The sequence below is a fragment of the Porites lutea genome, chromosome 7 (genome assembly GCF_958299795.1).
Source record: "Porites lutea chromosome 7, jaPorLute2.1, whole genome shotgun sequence".
Lineage (NCBI taxonomy): Eukaryota > Metazoa > Cnidaria > Anthozoa > Scleractinia > Poritidae > Porites > Porites lutea.
The window spans coordinates 10,631,822-10,656,130 of record NC_133207.1 but is presented as its reverse complement, the minus strand read 5'-3'; the positions used below and the strand labels follow the sequence as shown (position 1 = coordinate 10,656,130).

Below are 24,309 nucleotides of genomic sequence, written 5' to 3'. Positions count from 1 at the left end.
TGCACTTCCAATTTAGCTTCTACTGCCACCCTTCTCTTCTCGTTAACACTGCTTCTATTTGACACACAACTTCTCTCGCTCTTGTCAGACCTATGGCTCAATCCAGATTCAGAAGGAGGGGTACCTACTCCCTTTTTCCTCCACTGATTTATGAGGATTTCTAACTGTAATTTCATTTCTCGTTCATTCTGATAACTGTCAATAATAAGTTGTTTTTTCTCTTCATCATCTTCAAAGCCGAAGTAATTATCATGACTGACAACAAAGTTACGAAATGCTTCTTTATACCTGTAAATCTCGGCTTCCACTCCACTTATCTGTGTGCTAGGGCTTAAAATCAATTCTTGTACACAATTTCGCCGTTTCCGCAGTTCTCCAAGATACCAGTTTCGCTGACGCTTCGCATGAACCGCTTTCTCGACTCCAACTTCCAATTCATCTATTCTTTTGTTCGGCTCCCTTAATCTAACAGGCCTGGAACTACTGCCTTGTTCTACCGGATCCTCGCCATAGAAACCAAATTCCACGTTTCCACTTGTTAATGATGGCCTTACTTGCTCTAATCCACCATTCTCATCACCTTGGAACGTGCGCTGAGGCGATTTCTCTGTTGGCGTCGAATCGGGAACATTTTCCTTCTGTGGAGTCACGTGAGTCGCTGCTTGCTCGTGTCCACCTTTCTTAGCACCACTTTTCGATTTCTTGCTCTTCGAATTCTTGCCAGTCATTCCGTTCCTTTAACCACAGTACTGCTTGAAATCAATAACTTCGAATGATGTAGCGTCCACTCATAGCTACTTGAACCTGTACTTTAATCAGTTGTTCACTTGCTAGTTCGTTTCTAATCTGCACCATAGTTAATTGAAGTGACTGGTTATGAAGCCCGGCAAACATCAAAGGAGCAAACAAAGATGCCAAGATTTATGTTAGAAGGTCCACGACCCTGCACAATCTTTTGTTTTGCGTTCATACGTTATGCATGAATTACGTAACCAGCACGTTTCTATTGGTTAGTTCCTCAGTACGGAGTAAACAACTATTGTGTTTTGTGCAGGGTCAAGGCCAAAAAAGAGAACAAAAACATACAACAAAGAACTTTGTCGGGTTTCATAACCATTCCCTCTATTAACTATGTCTGCACATAACTTGTATTCATTCCATTCACAAATTGCACGTGAAAGAGAAAGATTCGCTGAAATAACAACAACGCGACTATTAAAAAGATGATACTGACCGAATAACCGAAAATACTGCATACTTACAAGTTATTGTGCCTTCTTAATGGAAAGGAAAACTTGTCCTAACGAAACGACAGTATAACTCCATAACAAAACATGTGCTTTTTCGTGGGAAAGAGCGCCCGCGATATTTGTGTGCGGTCACCGAAGACCACACCATATAACGTTTATTTTCTGTCTCTTACACTGCATGTAGAGGGGGGTTGGGGGGGATTACTCACCTATATGTGATTAATGACAAAATTAAATCATCGAACATTATAATGTATATTCTAAGCCAGGGGCATAGCCAGCTTTTGGACCACATGTAGTTGTAGGCCTGGCTGACTGACCACACATCCTGAAAATTTCACACATGACTAGTCAGCACTGACCTCACCAACACTTACAGCTCTTAAGCTTTTTAGCTAAACCCGACAGCGCATAGAGTGATCAAACCAAAAATTTGAAGGCCCGGGCCGGCTACGCTCCTGTAAGCGATGATATAATGACATGGTTTACACCCCTTTCATAGAATATCAGAGACCAAGGCTAGGTCTAAAAATAGGTGTTGATAATACCATTTTGGTCAGGCTCAGAAGGACACCTGATCACAGGTTAAGGATTCGGAGAACCAGGTGGTACACCTCCACCAAGAATTTCTAGGAGTTTTTATAACTTAAACTCATGAGTCTCATTAGCGATCTTTTGATCATATTTATCCTCACCTACAGAGTAGAAACAGTTAGCACAGCATTTACCAACGTAGTCCGTAGTCCGCACTTTATACCTGGTCCGTGTTTTATACCCAGTCCCTATTTTATATCCAGTACGCAGTCCGTAGTCTGTAGTCCACAGTCTGCAGTTCGTGTTATATACTGATGACCGATTGATAATTATATTATTTTGTTTTTGAGATTTGTTCACCCTGTGTTGCAATTAAAATTTAACCTCATAAATGGTGTCACATCTGATTGCTGCAATCCTCCTACGTACAGTACTTGAAACGAAATTAATATAAACCTTGTTAAATGCTACAATCCCGGACAAAACTACTTGAGAAAGTTTCCCCCATCATGTCCACTTTCCTACGCAACAAAACTATTTCCAAAACAACGCCTTTGCAGAAAGAAAACCCCTTCCCCCAATTCAATGTTGCTTCCCACAAACGGCCAGGGATCGGGCTTTCTTTTGAATACACAACAACATTGCTTTCAGGGGAAGGGGGAGAGGGAAGAACCGGTACAGCTACGATGTTTAGAAAAATGCTGTCCAAGTATACAATTTTCTCAACAGTTTTGTCCAAGATTGTAGTTCTATCAAGAAGACCTTAAGCCAAGTCATTATTTGCAAACCTCATAGGGTGTTACAGTACTTCACTGAGGATCCAGAAAATGTGGTTGTGTGCTACTTTGAAGACAATATATATACCGCTGTTTAATATGTCTGTAATGAAGGCTAGATTTGTTAGAACTGTCCAAGAAAAACTTATCATTCTAAAATTATTATCATTTAGTGAGCAATAAATAAACAAATGAGTGTTGGTAAAAGGTATTAGTAAAAGGCCTCCTCATACAGTCATAGTAAAAGTGGATCAGCCCTGAAACACTGAAAAGAAAATAATTTTAATAATGGGCTTTTTAATGTGTAAATTATTGAAGAGGTGATGAGACAATTAGGTAAGGAAAATAACTTCCTTTATAAACTTTCTACATGTACTTACCAAGTGTAAATAACTCCAAGATATCAACTATCATGTCTATGTCACTCCTGGCAAATACTTCCTTTCCCTAGAGTTTGTTAATTAATGCAAAGTACACTTTTCATTTTATGCAATATTTCAGACAGGCTTGGCAGGCAAAACATCTTGTACACTGTAACTACATCATTACAGTACAGCCCAAAAATAATGCATGTAAGAATTAAGTGATGCAAGCAGTTCTTCTGCCACAAGAACGCGCAAGTCACCACAAGAGGTAGAAATGCTTTTTTTTTGCAGTTTACCTGCAAGAACATTTGAAATGCAAGAAGTTAAAAATCTAAATGCAAGACAGTGAAGCTGCTGTGAATAAGCTACGAAAATTACTGCAAGCCTCAATAAGGCACAAGAAGTTGTTAAGTGTCCACCTGCAAGAATTAATTGTGGGGTTTGCATGCATGTGTTGGTTTATAGTTTTGCTGGATGATCTGTTTTTTTTTTAAGGGTTGAATTTATCCAGCTGTGTGATAAACCTTTGCAAACAGCAAAAGTTACTTGTAATCAAGTAATATTGCTTTCCCAAGCAAACGGCTTCTCTGCTTTATCTGCAGTACACTGTAAGCAAATGTACTTCTATTGTTTAGCATGTCAACAAGGATATACAGCTTTCACGAACTCAAACCACAGCCAAAAAGTAATGCCAAGAGGACCAGGTATTAATCATCTGCTTTGGCAGGAGATTTAGTTTAATGACCTCACTGGTTACTCTTTGGGTAAAAGTGTTGAGTACAAGTGATTTTACTGGCCTTTAGGCTATATAATCCATAAAAGTTAACACTTATCATTTCTTATTATCATCCATTTAAAAGTGTTGTACCCACCACTTCCATCATTTCCATTGTGCTGCTCAACTTTTTGAAAATCACAGAACATAAGATATCAAATGAATACTTGACCGTTGGAGAGCTGTTAAAGACGCTATAAGGAAAAAAAATTAGATACACTGCTTAGGCTAGCGCAAATGTGGTTTGGGTAGGTTCTGATTGACTGACTAAAAAATCCTAATGTAATTGCTGGTACCTCCCTAACAGCATTGTCCTATTGTTTCCAGTGAGTTGGTCATGCTTCATGTTGTGTGATACATGTATCCAATAACACGGATAAAAATATTTCTCTTTTATGATGGGCTAATTAAGAGAAATATGATTTTTACCTAAGATACATGCATGTACCTTTGTACATGACGTAACATTACATTGTTTGAGTGCATTGCTTTTTCAGTAATCATGATAAGCTTAATTTCACAATCTTTTCATCAGTATTATTAATACATGTAAGTAACCATTTTATTTTGCTCCTGCTCTCTAGTCTTTGGGGTAAAGAAGCACTTGTAAATTGTTTTAAAGGCCACAAAATTATGAGTCATAAACGTTACATGTGCATATTTATTCCAAACGCTCTTGAAACCATGTGATAACATACATTTGGTATGCTGCCAATGTCATTTGGTCATTGCTAATCATTAAAAGAAAGAAATTGAAAATAACTCATCTGGTATAGCATTTCTCACTGTAACCTTTGTGGTACAAAAATACCTTGCCACAATTCTCCTTAAGGGATTTTTCACATTGCAAGCCACAAAAACTTCAGCTAGAAAAGCTAGAAATTTGCGGTAGTCTTCATGAGGTATTCCTTGCTTGTTGTGGTCTGTAAACTGAAGAAGGATCCCTGCAGCCTAGCAACAAAACAACAAACAAATGACGTCCTTTAACCGTCACTAATGCAGCACATTACTAGCTGGGCCTGCTAAATTTTAGCAGGCCCAGCTGGTAATTAAAACAACAAACAAACAAAAAAATTAAATAGATGGTACATTCTATTTCATATCGTATTGCACATGTTAATTGTGGTTGGAATTGATCCTTGGTTTAAATTTTTATCCGTCAACCTTGTATTGTTCTACATAAGTATGGTTATGTACAGTATGAGCTTAAAACAATGGATAATTGAATTTAAACCTAGGATACAACTGAGCCACTAAATAAAGCAAACATGATACAAAGCACTCTCTCTTGTCCAGTCCCTGGCCCAACTTAATCAATAAAAAGTGCACCTCTGCCATTCTGTAATTCAATGCCCATTGGCTGTTGGTAACAGTAAAATTAATGGATAGGCTGGTGGCTGTTACATGTACATAATGGTAGTTGTTTTGTGGGAGTGAATGATATAAGGTAGCTGCACAGTAGGAGTTCGCTTCTAAGCAATGGGAATTAACATGAAACAAAAACAAAATGAAAGGAAAGTGAAACAGGGAAAAGGGACAAGAAGAGAAAGGCATTCTCTCACCCTTTCTCCCAACCCCCAGTTATTTTCCTGTAATGCTTTCTTAGCTCCATCCCAAACTAGTTGAATGCCTAGAACAAGCTATGTTGGAAAAGGTTCGACTGTACATATATATATATATATTAAAGAAACACCTTTTTCAGAAGGGCACATTGTTTGACACTGTCATCCTCTTCTAAAACTTGGCAAAACAATTCTGGAACCTCAGCCCAGCTTTCTCCAGACTCACACATCCCTGAGGACACAGACAAAAGAAGGAAAAAATAATGCACCCAAACTACATCATTATACATAGGCACTGTCAGAGCCTGCTAGACATCACTTTTTCTTGTGTGGGAAAATAGAGCCAGACTTAGTTTTGAAAAAGGCTCCCCGATGTTTCAAGCTCTACTGGATAAAAAAGTGGGTAGTTTGGACAGTCAAACCAGTAAATTTCAATTACAATAGATGCTCCCTCTATTCCACCTAGTTGGGGACTTACCTTTCCTTCTTACCCCTGAATAATTGAAAAAGAGCGTAAAGAGTTAAGAATAAAGGATATATTACAATTATTCACCGAAGAAACCACAGTCAAATCACAGTTTAAATAACATAAATATTTAATGACCCTAGTATTTTCAAAGTTTTCCAAATTGCATGTGTCACTTTGCAATTTATGTGGCCAATTTTGAGAAAAATGATTGAAAGTACTTGTGACATTAATCCTTACTTGCCCTCAAGTTCAAGTGATTACATGTGCTAATTCAAATTTTTTTTTGGAGCATGACATTCACTTTCACCTGAAAATCACCGCTGGCACAAAGACACCCTCAGATCACATTATAGCGGGGCTGCCTCGCATGCATGGGACAGAGCCCCATACTCATAGAATATGGTCAACCTCTTTTCGTTTGGTTGTCACGTGACTGACCAAGCGTACGTACGTACGTACGCGTCTAAAGATTGTACGGGTAGGGAAGGGGAGACTATCAAAAGGAAGGGAGGGGTGTCTCAGGTGTGTCTTGGCAAACCCTTGTCTTTTATATTGGCCATTCCCAATATGGTCAATTGACAGCTGTCAAAACAGGATAGCCACTGACCAGTATCACATTGCCATATCGAGGGCTCATGTGTCAACTCATCAAGGTGACGTGATTTATTTGGAAGCTGTCCGCTGACCAGTTGTTTTACTAGATCGCAATCAATGTTCAATCTCATACTTTCTAGCTAATTTGAGAGCACAGGAAAACTGATAATGCACACATCCATTGGACATTAATGTTGTGATCAATTGACAGCTGTCAAAACAGGGTATCCGCTGACCAGTATCACTTGACCGTATCCCGGGCTCAGGTGTTGACCCATCGAGGTTGAGAATTTTTTTGAAGTTATTCGCTGACAAGTTACTAGTTTTCAAATGATCGCAGGCTCAAGTTTGATTGATTGTTTTTAATTCATATGAAATATGTTTGTGTTTGTGCCGCACAATTAAAATTTTGATTTAAGACTGACCTGGGACGCGAAAATTCAGCCAACTATTACAGGCAGGGAAGGCAGTTGCTTTTGACTTTGCTCACCATGGTCACGCGTTGGTCACGCTCTACGTCCAATTTTTATGCTTTGATTGGTCAAAATTTGACAGGTGAGCTCATGCGGAAAATTTATGCAGCATCTGGTTTCTTTTGACAGCTGAAGCCGACAGAGTTTTGTGTCAACTTATGATGTTTTTAACTGTCTTTTTCCACTGGATGCACAAAATGAAATTCAGCTGTTATCAGGAGTCTTCTGTTATTCATGGCTAGTTGGTTTTTGGTTGAGAAATTAATACATTACTTGTCAAAGTCGGAAATCCGATTTCGGATGGCATCGATTTCGCTTTTCACCTTGCTTGATGCGTAAGGGTTGAAAAGTCTGAAGCGATTACTAGCCTTCCTCGATACCTTTCAGAAGCTGCAATTCTAATGGTAAGCCTCAGTAATTATTGTGTTTGATGTTTGTTTTTTATATCTAATTTAATGAAGTCGAGCGCAGTTTATGCAGCTATGTAGTTTAAGCACGTTTTAAAGATTTGAGACAATTTGATTTGACCAAGAATCAGGTTTGATATAAGCTTACAGAACTTTAAAAAGCCTTTAGACATTTTCTTACCGCAAATAGAAAGAAAACGTTCCAAAAAACATTTAGTTATAATTCTGGCTGTAAAAGAAAGCTTTGAGCGATTTTCTTGCCTTGAGTTCATCTTTGAAAAAAGTAAATACCGGGAAGCCGGCTTAAAACATAAACTTAAGCTTTAAGCTTGAAGACTCAGGATTTTTAGAGACACTTTAATGCTTGTCTACGTGAATGAAAAATGTTGTCTCTGTATATGTTTCACCGAATTATATTTCTTTTATTGATTGTTGGTAGTCTCTCTTGTAATTATAATCGCCGTGCCATTTGTTTTCAGTCATTCAGTGAACATCGCTTGCAGGAGTACTCAAAATGCCGCGCGTATCAAACCGGCGCTAAAGATTACACATGGATAAAACCATTTAATAAAACTGAATAAACCTAATAATTTCTTTAATATGTTGCAGCTTAACTCTAGTATGTTCGTTCAAACACTCGCTACAGCTTGCACTGCAAAAGTGAGACCTGGCTGGCCGTATATGTGATTTTGGAAATTTTTTTAACAGTTTAAAAAGCCCACGCATGTTTCGATCGTCCTGAATATTGAATGGGTGCAATTTGTATTGCAAAATTGTGAAATACTGCATTCTGTCCGAGGTCTGTATGATGAAAACAGTACCTCATGGTACTGTTTCACCTCAGATGTGATGTATAAATGGTATAAAAGGTTGGTTTACACGCACCCGGAGTTGTTGACAAAATTTTGTAAAGTAAACTTGTCGAACGCAAAAAAATTCGACCTGATTTTTTTTCCAGGCCTAATTAATCTTACGGTGATTAAGAGCCATTATGGCTCCTAAATGTTATCGAAGATGATTGCTATTTTTTGGGTGTACATATGAGGATATCAACTTGATGTACGATTTGGCTCACTCTTGGGCTGTTTGCAAATTATTTCTCTCTAAAATCACTTAGCCTTTCCCTCAAAAGTCACATGAACGTGCTATGTGCTCTAAAGTTAACTGAATTGTGGAATACAAGTTTATTGTTTCAATTAAATTATAAATATATTAATGGGAGCCTCGCTTTTAGCCCTGGCCAAATCTATATATTAAGATTTAGGGTCATTCCTTTTGGATGATCTGATCAGGATTTAGATCTAAGATCACTCGGATCCTGGTGCGTCAGAGGTACCAGTGGATCCCTGTCCGGATGAGATTTTGCGGTTCCTCTGATGCACCATGATCCGAGTGATACGATCGGGGCCGGCCGGGCCCGGGGATCAGGGATCCGGGATCCTGAATCCTGGTCCGGATACACCATCAGATGCAATCAATGCACCCATCAAAAAACACTGACACTTACCTTTTAGTTCCAGTTTGCAAGTTTCACTGACAAGTAACTTCTGCTTTATTCTTCGCTTTTGCTTCTTCATGATGAAAACTGACACAAGACGCACGTGCGTTACGCGTCCATGAAAATTACAGCGGATTTCACCTTTCGGGACAGGCGCAAATGCCGCGCAAATGTATGTATTGCTTTTTAGGTTAGTATCTCATGTAAGACTCCATATTATGTCCCCAATATATATATATGTAGTGAATCCGCTGAAAATTTAGCCTGTCGGTAATATTACCTGTAAACAAACCTCCGGCGAGCCGGTTTCGGTTCCTCTTTAACGTCCCTCCGGAAAATCATCCTGTTTTGTCAGCCAAACCATGACCGAGGTGATAAATGGTGATATTCCTTGTACCGAATGCGGAGCAAGACTAGAACCAAGAAATAACAAGAAAGCCGTTTTTGGGAAGGAATGCCTACCGTTAGCTTCGCGGCTCATTCTTTACGGCTTGTGTGGCCTCTTTGCTGAAGTCATGTTCACGGCAACTTGGTATTTTGTCGACTCTGCTAAGTATCGTCATGGCTGGAAACTCCATGGATGCACCTCTGTTTGGTCCTTCCCCATTTACGCTTTGTCTTCGTTCGCTGTTGAGCGAATGTTTTTGTTTCTCGATGGCCGAGTTCCTTTGGTGGTACGTGGGTTGATATACGTCGTTTGGACATACATGTGGGAGTTTGTTACGGGGTTAGTACTGCGGCAGTTTAACGCGTGTCCTTGGGATTACAGAGGCTACACTCATTTCAACATCATGGGTTTGATCACGTTTGACTACGCACCTTTGTGGTTCATTGGTTCATTGTTACTAGAAACTGTTGTTATACAAAGTGCTTTGCAACTTCAATATACAACAGAAGGCATCAATAAAAAGGAAGATTAATTATTTAAACTGTACTGACTCTGGTGTAGGAAGGCAAGTAATACAGTTGAACCTGCATTAACTGGCCACACCCAAGGTACCAGCAAGTGGCCACCTAATGGAGGCTGGCCAGTCAAAAGCGGTTTACCTTAAGTTAGCATAATCCTTAGTACAAAAATCACTTTATTTTGCAGACACATGTGGGAGCAGCATTACTGATCCACAAACAGTCATCACATTCTATCTCCTATGGACTGTATTTCCTTTATCATATTTTAGAATAAAACCAAACAAGTGTATCAAGTGCTTGATGGTGGCTTTATAGACGTGGCAACAATAGGAGAACTCTGATCATTGGGATGGCGAAACGGTGGCTATAGCCGCTTGATAGAGGTGGATGTACTAAAAATGGTCTCTGCAGCCCCTTGGGCCGAAGTCATGCAATGCTATCCCCTTTCACTCCCTCCTCCCCCCAGGGAGCATTGTGTGATTCCGGCCAGAGTGGCTGCAAAGGAGATGATGTTAATAGAAGTGAACTCTACAAATATTCTTTTCTGCAATTATTTTGGGACTTTGTTTACCAGAGGTCAACTGTGTTTCTCTCAGCAAAACAAATTCTGGTATTGGTGAAAAGATGTATACTATTCTTTTTTATTTGGGGGGCTCAGGAATATTTTTTGTCCTAAGTTGGGCATTTGTTATTGCCAGTTAATAGCATTGTTTTGGAACGTCATTGCTAAAAGTACTTGACATGCACAGGGCAGTAGGCAGTGTTGCTATATAGTTAAAAGCAGAATACATGTACCCTGCCATTAAGACTAGTTGCTTTGTATCTGGATACATGGTTTTCTTTTTGGCCACGTGGCACAAAGGACAATGATGATGAGCTCATGGTACCTAATAATAATAATAATAATAATAGTAATAATAATAATCCACATAGTTATGAAAACAACATTCTACTAGATAAGGAAAAAACCTTGGTGTATATGTATGTGGTTATTAAATTTAAGAATTCAAGTTGGCTATTATAGGTGGTCACATGGTACAAACAAATTCATACTACATGCTGCATAGTATAATTTTATAGCATGGCCATTGCTTAAATGATGTTTTACCTCAATAGCATGCAGTCTCTATTTCAATTATCAAGTTGAAATGACAGGATATTCTGTAGCCGCTCATTTTAACCTATTGATCAGGACTCGAGCTTCTAAAGTGCGTTTTCCTTTTCGTCTCTTGTTTCCTGTCAAATCGTCTGTTTTTGCAACGAAATCGTCGCCTAAAGAATCGTTTTACCTGGTAGTTCTACCAGGAGCTTGAGCGTTCAGGATGACGATGAAATCGAAAAAATCAAAAAAGCAAAAGGTTTAATAAGCAAAACAAAAACTCTGAACTTGCAGAAAACTTTTTGGTAGATTTCTTTGCCGCCATAGCACGACTTACCGTAAGTTGTCAAACGTGATCGGAATAGCAATGCGATCGTCCGACGTTTTATAAAACTCTAAGATCGTCGTTTCATCAATAGCGATCGTCGCAACTTCGATTTCGTCGGTTTTACCCATACAGATTATTATTAGTATTTTTTAGGGGCCCTTTAAATCAGATGATAATTATAATGTTAGACATGGTTTTCTACTAAGACTTCCCAAGCCACGAACGGAATGGGGAACACATACTACATATTTTTGAGCTTTTAACGATTCGACCTTTATGACGAACGAACTGATAAGACAATGCCTGACCCGATTTTAAACCACCTTTAGTGATGGTTGCCTCTTAATAGATGTAGCGCCAGGAATATAAGACTTTTTATTTGTTCGCCTGGTTTCTTATTTTTTGCTATAATTAGTGTTCACGCCTTTAGCGCAGTTTTGGATTCATTAGTCGTTTATTGTTCGTTTTTCTTTTTTCTTTGGGCTCAGTTTTTTGAATATCCCATTTGTACCTTCGCTTGTACTTGGTTAAGTTACCTTTTGCAGTTTAAGATTTCTCTTGGCCTTTGCTCGTCCTCGCGTTCATCTTGGAAATCGCTATCATCTGTGAGTTTCTCCTTTTTATTTCATTCGCCTTTTCACTTTTGCGTTCTTGTTGTCGTTCAGTTTTGTAAGTTATTTTGTCTTGACTTTGTTATGTTTATTGATTAGTATTTTTCAGTAGCGCTTCGCATTTATTCGCCACGTTATGCAACACAGCCGCTTGTTTTCGTTTGGTTTTAATAAGTTGTTAAACAATAAAAAATGGAAGCCACGAAAATGTCGTAGCGCGCACGTTTTGAGTAAAAATTGTGAAAGGAATTTTATTTGGTGTTTGAGATTTATTACAAGATTCTTCAGTCTGAGAAATATCTCTTATGTGAAGGCAAATATAATAAACTCAGTTTGACTCATTTTACTTGGTGTCTAATTCCTACATCATCAATTCTGAACAAATGACATCCTCTCCTGAAATGAGAAAATCATTTTCAACTAATTTAATTTTTTCAACAAGGCTTTGAAACCAATGTACTTCAGAAATCATTTAATAAATTCTTCAATCGCCATGGCCTTATCGTCGAGAAGTATGGTGCAGCCTTGCGGGAGATGAGATTGTCAATCCAGGCTTGAATTGCACCATGGTATCCTTACATCACTTATTTGTTAGATTTGTATTTCAGTTGTATCTTGGTACGTGTGCGCGCACAGTTTTATTTTGTGCGCGTGCATTATTTATTTATTAATTTATTTAATTGACGTGTACATTAAGTTCGTCAAATAAAGTCTTAATTTCACTTTGCGTTATTTTCCCCACTGATATGTGTTTTCCGTGAGTGACTGTGTTCACATTGTGGGTGGTTACTCCTAAAGTGTTCTGCTATTGGTATAGGATTTAATGGAGCCGAGTAGCATCCTACTGATAAACAGTTACGACACGTAGATATGTTTTTTAGCAACTACCTATAATTTGCAGTCTGTCCAATTTGAATTATTTTCTTCGTTCTTCTGTTTTAAAGACTTAAGTTAACCACTTGTTCTATTTGCAATGGTACATGTTCGTAGTAAAGCTGTTTTAAGCGTCCTTGTCGATTATCTTAGGTTATTTGATTACGATACTCATAGTTTTGGCTTATAAGTTTAACTGATAGTCGATAGAAATTTTGTTCTGAATTCGGTGCAAATTCGGACGTAACCAAAAACCTCACAGAGCAAATTAAAAAGTAGAGTACACAGTTCAAAGCAAAATTTAGAACAAAAATTTTTTACTTCCAAAATAAACCTTTAAAGGTCTTTAAAATCACTTCTGTCTGTTTAAGAGCCATTCACTGAAATGAATTCAGTTAAAAACGAAAAAAAAAAAAACAGTAAAAACTCTTAAAAATGAGTAAGGTGATGATTTTATGGAAAATATCGATGAAGGGTCAAATTGAGGTAAAAAATGTTAAACTAGACAACATTCTTTAATAGCACAATCAAGGCTTTGTGCTAATCTGTGCTTTTTGCTTATACAGCTCCACGATTTAAACTCGAGGCTGGTCAATGCAAGAACGAAATACACACTTGAACACTATTTGCTTAAAACTCGAAACAAGCCATTTAGTCCTTAACAAAGGAAAAAACCAAAATAGTCATTACAATTGATAGTGGAAATGACAGGAAGTTCGAAAATTTACTCGTTCGACACAATCTTGTAAACGAAATCACTGCTGACACCTCTGTTGAAAAGGGTCTAACCACTGTCTAACTTACCCAACTTTGACCACTCGAACTTTCCGAACATTATGAGCCCGGGAATCAGAGTAAAAACCAGCGGTTAAAACCATTGCGAAACAGTCTGAATGTAAACTATGTATTGCTTCTTCATCCCCTAGGTTGAATTCAGTAATTCAACAAGTCATAATTTCGAAAACAAGACGGGACAGGTAAAGTTCATTTTGCTATTAACGAAACAGCTATGTTGAAATTCTGAACTCCATGCAAACATTTCGAGCATGCGAATTCAAATTTCAAATGACAGTCCCGCTAAAATTTCTCATAATTACACAGAATCATCCGGTTTTCGGGTAGTGACGTCACTGGACTGCATTAGCTGCTACAGTAACTGTTTCAGACGTCTCTCTTTGGAGTGTGTGACTCAACGGCTGACGACATGAACGATTTCCATCGGGTCAAAACCGCAACCGCTTTCTTCAGCGATTGTCTGCAAGCCGGGACCATTTTACTCTTGGGCGGCTTCTCTAGCGTGGGTCGAAATCTTTGGATTCATAGAAAGCCAACTTATCGGATTGGCACGTCATGTCTATTGCTTGCTTTGTGATCGACTGTGAAATAAATAATCCGTCAAGTTTAAAATTACATGACGTAATTTTAGCCGACCAATAAGTAGTCGTCCTTAAAATAACTACGCAGCATACATGATACAGGGTACAAGTTTGTAAAGAAGTATAATGGATGACTTGTTCCCCTCCCTCATTCTGTCTTGTCTGGCGGCTCTTGGATTGATCTTCCTTTCAGGGTTACTAATTAGGCTTGCCACATACTGTGTTCAAATGAATGCCGAAAGGTTTCCAAGACGACGAGTTCATAAAAACTACAAGGTTTTCTTTCCTGTTTGTTCTTCCTTTTCTTTATTCAGGGAACTTAATTTTGCGATCAGGTCATTAATAAGTGGGTGCAATTTAGAACCGCTGTTGTTATGCAGTCATAATGGCCGTCTTGCTGGCTTAATTAAGTTATAGAATGATTTACTTTGTGACGTATCTCCGGTCTGCCATGCTCTGTCAAGACCACCGGTTTATTTTTGTGCAAACGCTCCATTGCTCTCTTTGCAAGCAATGTCTTACCATTTGCGACAGTTCAGAACACATTTAATCTCCAAAAAAATACAAAAAATGTGAATGAAAGCTTTTAGAACGAACTCCTACAAATAAAAAAGTAGTTTACTTTAAATAATAATAAAAATAATTGCTCTTTAACAAAAAACTAAACACTGTAGTTAATGAACAAATAAATAGAAGTCTAGGGTAGTTTTCTCTTTATATGCAATTAACTGCTCAGTTAAATAGCCGAATAGTCTTTTTAATTTGAAGAAATAAACTAATTTAATAATCCACAGCACTAAGAACATGCCATCTTTTTCTCGGCTGTCCTTTGGCTTCGATCATTTCTTTCCAATGGGCTTCTTCATCCTCTCCAGTGTTATCTCGTCCCATCGAGAACCATCCTATTATCTCCTTCCGTCTCATTTTCTTTATGTTGACGACAGAAAACATGAGGCTTACGCTCGGTAGTTCAAATTCAATAATCTGGAACACAAAGTTCTCGTTATACTCTGGGTCACACATGCTACGTCGTATGGACGTTTTGCTTTTAGATAGTTGCTGCCCAATGGAATTAAACATGGCCACCTTAACATAGGTATCTGAAAAAAAAAAGCAGCAGAGGGTAAGTCTGTGCCAGTTGCAAATGAAGACGCTGACCATCATGTGATAATTCAATAATTCACGTCACCACGGGTCAACTCAGTTCACATTGGAAATAAAGATTTAAAGGTCTATGTCATGCTAGTTGCTATCTTTTTAAACTGTTAAAACCTGTCCTCGCATTAATTGTATCCCAAAAATAATGGTCCAGTTTTGATCTTTAAGACTTTAATTATAGATTGAATCTGTTTGCTGTCGTCTGTTGCAGCCGGTGACAAGGATGGAGATGGATTGAAACGAGTAAAAGTTGGGTCAGCACAGAATAGACCGCCTAAAACGGCATTATCTATGTGACGTAACCACTTTAAAGGGCATTAATTCAGGTGAGTTCAATTTCCATTTTTAGTTCAATCCCTTTTCTGCTGAAGTGAAATTTGGTTTATAACAGATTGTTTGAGGACTTTGAGCGTAGGGCTTCAGTTATCTAGACTATTTTGACTAGATGTTTTGTTCGTGTGCGTGCATTAGTATTTCTTATTCGTCAAGTCTAGCTGAAATTCTAAAGCTCGAATAATTGAGGACTGGAAAGGTTTCTCCTTCCAAGCATCAGTTCGGTCTTCAATTCCAACCAAACGATTGACTCCTCTCCTCCTTTTATCAACTCTGTAGGTTTCACTGGGCAGGTTTTGTTCCATGACCGTGTACTACAGTGTTTGATCAACAACGGATCAGTTCACATGGTTCGTTGATAATTTATAAGTATCTGATACAATTCAGAAGTGGGGATTCCGCTGGAACAGACCAGTCCCGGCATTCATTTGGCTACAAAAGTGCATGGGAATTGTGCATACAACAAGTAGAAGTCTAAAAGCTGAATTGTCTGATCTTTATTGAAAAAACAGTTCATTATTTGATTCAAGGAGTGTTGTTTTTCCAAACGATCCTCTACACTTACTACGAACACAAAGTAAACCTTGATATAACTCTGCTGTTATTACTGAGTGTCTTTATTTTTAATTGATCACTTTTAATAACGCCGATTTATTTGCAAGAGAAACGCCCGCGTTCCAGGATGATTTTTCATTGTTTTTCAGTGTACCTGACCAGCAGCAGTTAGCTTATAATAACAACAACAAAAAATGATGAGGAGGAGGATGTTGCGGATGGCCAGGTGGTGGTGATGAAGGTGGCGGTGATGACGACGATGATGATAATGGTGGAGATAATAACGATATCCACTCTTAAACTATTCATTCACCAGTAGACTCTTCTTACAAGAGTTTGTTTTTAGTACCTGTTTGTTACATTTGAACGATTACTGTACGATTTTTGCTGCGATTGGAGTCTGTGTACTTAGTCTAATTGAATTTGGAGAACTCATGGTGCAAAGCACTAGGCGGTTCCGAAACTTTGATTATTTACAAAAAATAAAATATTTAAGAAGCAAAGAGATATGAATGCTAAAGCGTAGAACGTTAAAGTTGAAAGTGTGAAGTGATTGGATGGTTCAAACCTAGTTACACACAACAGAGAATACGTTTCTTTCAATCGCAACAAAAATCCTTTAAGATGGCAATTCCAATTCGTTTATTTTTATCTAAGTATCATTTAATGATAATAAAAAATAACCATAAAATATCTTATCCAATCATTTTAGTTAGGAATGTCAACCTTTTACCCTTAGATTATTCATTTATATGGTATGATAGCAGTTACTTGCATAAATTCGATTCCTCTACTTCATGCGAATACTGCCATTCAAATCTTAACTTATTCTATTTTTTTCACTGCTTTTTAAATGTTTACTGAGTTTAAAGTTACATTTACACGCGGTTATGCATCAGCTAAAACGTGCCATCGACTAATATTTTGTTCTTTTTCTTGAATCATGTCATTCCAGTGCCTGATCTCCTCTTGGCCACTATAATTTTTTCCAAGTGAAAACCATCCTATCATGTCTTTTTTCTTCCTTGTCTTTGATATCGCAATAACAGCGATTGTTAAAGTGACCATGTGAAGATCTTTCTCGGATATTTCATACATGAAACTCTCATTGTACTCTGGGTCGACCATACTCTTCCTAATGGTGGTCTTACTTTTTGCAACTTGCTTGCCAGATGGAGACAATAAAGACACTTTCACGTATGAATCTGTCAGTAGTGAATGAGAAATTGCGCCAGTTACGTTTCTGAGATGAATGTGCTTATGATTTACTGCGTAATGCGGAGGAGTTTGTGTTTCTGATGTAGTAGTCGGAAAAAGTTTAAGATTAGACTGAGCGCGGGATTTCCGTTTACGCCTAAGTTTATATATGAACCTGCCTAAGCACATAGTTACTGTGTTTACTAATGCTTTAAAAAAACCCAGTCTCATGTTCTATTTAACTAGTATTCCTACTATTTACAGATTCTTCTGTGCAATAAGCTAAGAGTAAATGAAGAGGATGCTTTTAAATTCTTACATACGTTATTATTATTATAAACACTGAAGTGGCTTTAGGTTTTCTATGGAGCAGTTGAAAAATAATAGATTTGATCATGCGCAATTGGTCACTGACCACTGAAGTATTTTAGATTAATGATCCATTTTCAGGAGGCATGGCAGATGAAAAGCCTCCCATTTCTTGTCAATGTTTTTTCCTGTTGTTGTGGGTTTAGGTCCCACGTCATTGCCAAGTGTTCTTTCCTTTTTCCTCCCACGCGAGCTATCCGCCATTTTTAATGCTAAGATTTTAGTTTATTTTTTAAAACCTTTTCAAGCAAGTTAAATCTGAGAAAACTTAAATTATCCAAACGTGGAAAGTATCCAGAGTATCCCCTTGTTGATTAGGACGCAATGAGCGGGGCATAAAAAGCGGACCTTTTCAGCTTAAGAATTCTCAGCTTATTTAACCACATGTGAAGTTTGTGTGGGGTTGTATTAAGAGCAGACGCCGTTTTGTTCTTCCCGATTTCTTTAAAACTAAACAGTGCTTAGTTGCGTGTTTTTGAAAGACTAAAGCGTTGTGTTCTTCAGTGGCGTCCCTCGCAGACTACATGTCTAGAGCGATAACTGTATTCTAAGTTAACACCTTTCTCGGGATCTCCATTCAAGCTATACCCTCCATGCCAAAAAAAATTAAGGTCAAAAGGAGAAGAGAAGTTGATATTAATACACTGTTTATATTGTTGCTTTTTGAGAAATAAAAGACAAATCAAGTTAGAACGTAACGGTAAGTTTCACTAATTATTCATTCCGCATACCTGGTGCACGCTGCATGGACACATTTCTCAGGTTGCTTGCTTTCAGCACTTCTACTGTTAACCTTCCTGTAAGAGATTGATAACACAGAGAAACCAACAATTCTGGAGCACCGCTTTGAGCCATAGCAAGAGACGAAACAGAACCATACGACCCATAACTTTTGACGCTTCCAGTGTCAGAAAGATCATACATTGAGTCAGAAGCCTACAATAAAGAAACAAATTTTTAAAAATATGATCATGAAAAATAATAAAAACACCTTTAGTTCATTATCAATGTATCGGTTGTTTATTGGTAAAAGCACTTTTTCACTCTAACAGACTAGGCATCCTTTGGTATTAAATAGTACCTATATATCTCAGACATAACAACAAAAAATAAATATATATATTCATATATTTTTGTTCTGATTTGCATACTAACTTCGTATTCTGTAAAACAGGATTATGATCAGACCTTGAGGAGGGACATGGTTACCTCAAAGGAAATGAGAATGTTTAACTTTTTTACGCAGTTTTCCCTTCAGGAAAAAAGGCATAATGACAATGATACAAATTTCCATTGATCCGTGAAAGAGGATTGAAAACCATTTCATGCATCCAGAAGATTGCTATAGAAAATATTTAATCGCATCAGTGAGTTTCTTGCGTTCCAAACTAAGTTAATGGTGGGCCAATAATTATAGCGCGAGGTTTTTGGTACAACGTCTACAATAAACATGATAAAGTGATCGGTTTGCAAAAAATTCTCATTTGTAAGCGATTATGAGTTTTGTTGTGTCCCTTTCTGCCAAAAGAATCTCCGCTCCCGAAGCACTAAGCGTTGTTCATATTGTTAGCTTTAGTAGAAGACGCGTGTCACCAACAAAGGACAATGGATATTTAAAATACGCCACCTTTTCATTGGTTCCACTTGATTAAATCGCTAGCTAGATTTGCATACAGCTTATTCACTATCCAGTATTAGTGTGATTTAACAGTAATGTTCTGAGTGTTCCTTCAAATAATACTGACCACAATTTAAGTGTCTCTACTGACAGGAAAAACAAGAAATATCGGCTACGCGGTTCAACCAAACCACGTAGTTCAGAAAGAGAAAAAACCCCGTAATTTCCACTAAAGGAAGAAGCGAATAAAAATTCTGAACTGATCATCGAGTCTACCAAATGAAATTAAGAATTATTAGTGAACGAGAAAAATACTTCGTCTTAAACCACCATATATGTATTATTTTTACTTTTCCCTTGAGCAACTAACCAGTCACGAAAAATAAAGACACCCTTTGATCAGCTGAAACAACAAACGTTATTGGGAGAATTCTCTTAAAAAGAAGAGCAAAAGATACGGGTAAAACATTGCAAATATACGTTTTAATATTGTACTTACGCTTAGGGCATTTCTTGGGGTAAGAGTTCGCCAAAGCGCTTCTCCGTCGCCTTCCAAGTCAAACTCTGTTAGACTAACTGTCATTTCTCCTAGCAGTTTATCTCGTGTAAGTTTTTCGTGACCATACAATCTAAACCTCAGGCCACTTTCATGCAAATCGCTTTGAGGAACTCGACTGAATGTAAACGTCTCGTGAAAGTTCGGATTCGTAGCTGGTTTTGCTTTCGTTTTGAAGCGTTGTTTTTTTGACGGGAGAAGTACGACACGAACTTGAACAGTAGCGGCACCTCCTCGGTGCTTTGTAGGAACATCCTCTGCCCGGAGCACAGTCACCGCCAACTTTTCTGCTGTTGGCGCATAACTTGCCGATACTTGCAGCCTTCCAGCAATTGACAGAAATTCCTCCTGGCCGATGTCAATCGCTTCCCCATAAGCTGAGACAGCACGTCTTGCGTTAGCAGGACTGTACTCCCCATCGGAGTATTTCCCATAACCGTACACAGAAGCGCTGTCACCAAGCGCCAGCTCGCCATCCGACTTACTCCCACTTGTATTAAAGCTACTTCTTCGGCTTGTTGCTTTCGAAGATGGCCCGACGTAATCATCATCCGTTTCGGTGCCATACGCTTCGCCGAGTTCCGCGTATCCACCTTTCTCTCCATCTGGCGAGTCAGCCGGTGGCTCGGTTTTAAAAAACATACCGGCCTTTAAACACTGATATAAAACCAGTAGAAGAAGGCAACAGCCGCCAATGACTGCCATAAACACGATAGCCGGGGTTGGCACTGAAACAACAACAAGAGATGACAATTAATGAAACAATCTTGAACCAAAAGCGACAATAGCTTCAAGAAAAAGTTAAGCTAAGTTTGGCAAATTTACTGGGAAGACTTACACGCCATATTGGCCTCCGGAAAACGGTGAAACAGCAAACAAATTCGGTTAAGGTTTCGACATGTTGCTAAAATGTTACGCCCCGCGACAGAAGATTGGGAATCGCTGTCATAAGGTCCTTTGATCAATGATCATGAATTATTTATTTTCAAGAGCGCGATCACAAGAATCAAAACAAGGCCAGGTGGTTACAGCGAATTCAAATAAAACGAAGAATTTTTTCCGGTCAATATCTGCTACGCTATAACGCCACAAATGGATCCACCATACGTACCATTCAGAATCCGGCGAAAGCTTTAAGAATTAAATTTGACGATTAAACTTGTCAAACTCAAATTTTTTTACGCTTTGCTAGACCTTTTTGTTATTCTGCGGTGATAACAGAGCTTCTTTCAAGCTTTTTTTATCAACTAAGACGTTATTCAGCCACGTTAAGAAGTTCGGTTTTAGTTAACTGTTACTAATTGATTTCAATTTCGTTGCTGAATTTCCAATAATTGGACAGTCTAAGAAAAGGTTTTCCCCACACCAATAATGAATTCAAATTTCATGATGATGCGCTCACGAGACCGCAGTTTCCTAAGTTTTATATCATTATCAGTCAAATCGTAAACTCAAATGAAAACAGGCAGGGCCGTTTCTCGTCAGACATCCTAGTTTTCTGTTCCAGCTCTCTTTCTGCAATGCATGCTACTATTTTTTCAGATACTTACACTTAAAAAAAAGAACTGAAACATTTTACTCCATAACCTTTGATAGGGTGTAATCATACACATTCTTTTTTCCTTTCTTATTAACACGAGATACAGCGCATCTACGAAACTTAAGCAAAGCCCGTGACAACCGTCTTATTTACTCTAGATGTAACTCTACACAGCAGCAAGCGGGCTGTAGTCAACAACTTAAACTAACATATTGAGCCTTTAATTTGCGTTAGGTATAGAAAAATATAGCGAATCCTTTAAAAGCGAGCACTCTTTATCATACCCTTCCACGTTTTTTTCAAGTTTTGTGTAAGACCAGTGGGCGAATTTCCATTAACACTGCCGGAAAAAGCGCCTTTAAAGTAGCAAGCTTCCCAAATTTAAAGGAGATTCGTCCAAAGCAAGCGAAGACTTATTGCTCCAAAATGGCCACATTTACAGTCGTTTGTTTGTTGGGAAGCACTAACTGGACCCCCACCACACAAACGTCTTTCAAATTTTGCGACTTTGCGTAGCCTAAGTAGAAGGCGCCGGTTATAATTATTTAAAAAAACCGCCCCCGTGCAACGCAGGGTAGACCTTGCGTGGCCTTCATATCGGGTCTTCCAAAAGAGAGGAGATTTCGCTCTTTCCCTCAGACACGTCTACTCAGGCCCCGTCCATGCTAATGCGTTTTCGTTTGAAAATGCATACATTCAGATTCATTTTCATCGAAAACGCATCGATTTGAATACGCTCTTGAAAGTGCATGGATCAAAATGAAAACTCATACATATCTTATTAGTGTGAACGATCAAAAACGGTCTAAAACACATCAAAATGGAAATGATGACGGAAAACATCATAGACGCGTGTGTTTATACGTGCAATTCTAGCGTTTTCGAACGTTTTAGTGCGGACAGTCGAAAACGCATCAAAACGGTAGTGTGGACGCGAATCGATAGATGCGTTTTCGATGACAACAAAACGCATACCTGTGGAAACCCTCTCCACAATAATGCGTTTTCAAAAGGATGCGTTTTCGTTGTCAACGAAAACGCATCGATCGATTCGCGTCCAGACTATCGTTTTGATACGTCTTCGAATGTCCGCACTAAAACATTCGAAAACGATAGAATGCATGTTTTGACGTAAGTTGAACTCTACGCACATGCTAAAACGCACGCGCCTGCGATATTTTCAACCGTTTACACTAATACGAGATGTATGCGTTATCATTTTGATCCACTTTCAAAAGCGTTTTCAAATCGATGCGTTTTCAATAAAAAACGCTCATGGTATTAGTGTGGACGGGGCCTCAGATCCGGAGATATATCTGAATTAGTTTTCCACATATCACTCCTTTAAGGTGTTCTTTCCAACGTTGTTGACGGAAAAGTCGAAAAACACGTGGAAGAGTCCGATTGGAAACGACTGTTAAAATTTAGTTCCATTCCTTTCTTTCCATATTGTCCCCAAAACAAACGTTGGCACCAGTGGGAGTTCTACTTGAGTCGTTGAATATAATTAGACCCTGTTTACATGGAGTGGGGGACCCCGGTCTAGTGGGGTAAGTTTCTTTTGTTTTGTGTCCCCCAGAGCGTGAAAACAAAAGAAACAAACCCCACTAGACTGGGGTCAACCACTCCATGTAAACAGGTCCTTAGACTGCACTGTATACAGCGCTTACCAAGCGAAAGACACAATTGACCGCTCCAGAAATACCATAACATACCATAGTGCTCTTTGTTTGTCACTCCAAAATAAGCGTTGTCTTCAGTTTCTCTTGGGAGTTAAAATGGCCCCAAGAGAAACTGAAAACAATGCTTATGCAAAATTTGGGGTGACAAACAAAGAGCATTGTGGTATGTTATGGTATTTCCTGGATTGGTCAACAGATTCGTCGCAGTGTTTTGACAGTGTTATTCTAGTTACTAGATACAGTAACGCTGCAACTGTGGCGACGCCAGATAAAAAGAAAACTGAAAAATGATTATATCACGTCGTATAACGCGAAATAATTTACAGGCGCAAATTATTACTATTGCTCGGCTCACGACTCACTAACCTATTATTTAGTTATCTATCTATTTATTTATTTGTTTGTTAGTTATTTATCCACTTCCAGTATTTATTGACCTTCCTGTTTTTAGAAATGATTAGTCGAAGTGTTAAAGCTATACCTAAAGTGCCTGGGGCTATGTGCGTGCATGCTTTGACTGGTGAACAAATCAGGATTAATTATCCTTTTTGTCGCTGTTTGATGTTATTAACCGACTTTTTCTACCCAAAATTTGATCCAATGAATTTCCTGAGAACTATTGACATGATTATAATACTGTTAAGGCATTTGATTAGGATCTGTTTACTAACAGGCTGGCCAGACAGTGCATCAAACCAAGTCTGGGGGAACTTTCAATAGCCAGTTCTAGATTGGGTTTAGGGAAAAATGGACTGATCTTCCTCTTTGTGGTAAGCGATTTTTTTTTTCTCTCTTTACTGCCATGCATGTAATAATAGGGGGGGACGTATAGTCTCAAAGGCAAGGTTTCATTGGATCGTTCTGCAAACTGTTTTTCGTACTGCCTACTCAGACGATAAAGGAAATTCTTACCTCCAGGGAGAACCATTGCAAATTGTTTTCATAAAGCTGGTTCCTGATGGTCTTTAGATTTGGTAGCTGTCAGCTAGCTGTCTGAAGACCTAAGGGGAAATCCAAATAAAATGTTGTTATGCAAAAGAGTCGTGCCTACAGCACATGTGCAATATAAATGCAACTTGCAGTTTGCGCGCATACCAGTGACTCAAGCCCAGGTGAAGTTACTCATATTCTGTTTGGCGAGAGTCAGGGACAGTCAGGAATAAGTTTGCGTGTCTTATCTTTGCGCGAACAGTAATACATCGTCCAAATTACATTGTCACGCAGTGATTTTATCAAATAGATTTCGAACGCCCACAAGAATATTTTAGTGTCTCGGCGTATCCAGATTCCAGGTCTTGCTCGCCAAGCAGACTGAGTTCGAGTCTACGAATACCATATGTAAACCATTGCTGCAATGTAACTTCTCTTCATTTACGGCGGTAACTCAGTTGCTTTGGTATTC

General features: G+C 38.5%; 2 protein-coding genes across 4 annotated transcripts in view; both read right to left on the bottom strand.

Moving 5' to 3' along the window:
* Nucleotides 1–8,815, bottom strand: part of LOC140942823 (tRNA (32-2'-O)-methyltransferase regulator THADA-like) — an 86,337-nt gene extending 77,522 nt beyond the window's left edge. The window contains exons 1-5 of the mRNA XM_073391829.1: nucleotides 8,713–8,815; nucleotides 5,394–5,494; nucleotides 4,512–4,651; nucleotides 3,798–3,894; nucleotides 2,941–3,007 (exon numbers count right to left, since the gene is read on the bottom strand). Of these exons, the coding sequence (XP_073247930.1) occupies nucleotides 2,941–3,007; nucleotides 3,798–3,894; nucleotides 4,512–4,651; nucleotides 5,394–5,494; nucleotides 8,713–8,782 (475 nt within the window). The 5' untranslated portion in view covers nucleotides 8,783–8,815. The remainder of the gene's footprint in view (nucleotides 1–2,940; nucleotides 3,008–3,797; nucleotides 3,895–4,511; nucleotides 4,652–5,393; nucleotides 5,495–8,712) is intronic.
* A 5,097-nt stretch (nucleotides 8,816–13,912) lies between these two features.
* LOC140942913 (synaptotagmin-16-like) lies at nucleotides 13,913–23,930 on the bottom strand. 3 transcript variants are annotated; one of them, XM_073391932.1, is made up of 4 exons: nucleotides 23,820–23,930; nucleotides 19,629–20,413; nucleotides 18,243–18,447; nucleotides 13,913–14,999 (listed from the first exon to the last, which is right to left on the bottom strand). In XM_073391932.1, exons 1-4 carry the CDS (start codon nucleotides 23,833–23,835, stop codon nucleotides 14,680–14,682), a joined length of 1,326 nt encoding a protein of 441 aa, XP_073248033.1. In that variant the 5' UTR covers nucleotides 23,836–23,930; the 3' UTR covers nucleotides 13,913–14,679. The 3 variants fall into 3 exon arrangements, with proteins under 3 accessions (XP_073248033.1, XP_073248035.1, XP_073248034.1); XM_073391934.1 differs by lacking the exon at nucleotides 23,820–23,930 and adding an exon at nucleotides 20,524–20,708 and having other exon boundaries at nucleotides 13,921–14,999; XM_073391933.1 differs by lacking the exon at nucleotides 13,913–14,999 and adding an exon at nucleotides 16,735–17,150.
* Between the last annotated feature and the right edge of the window lie 379 nt (nucleotides 23,931–24,309).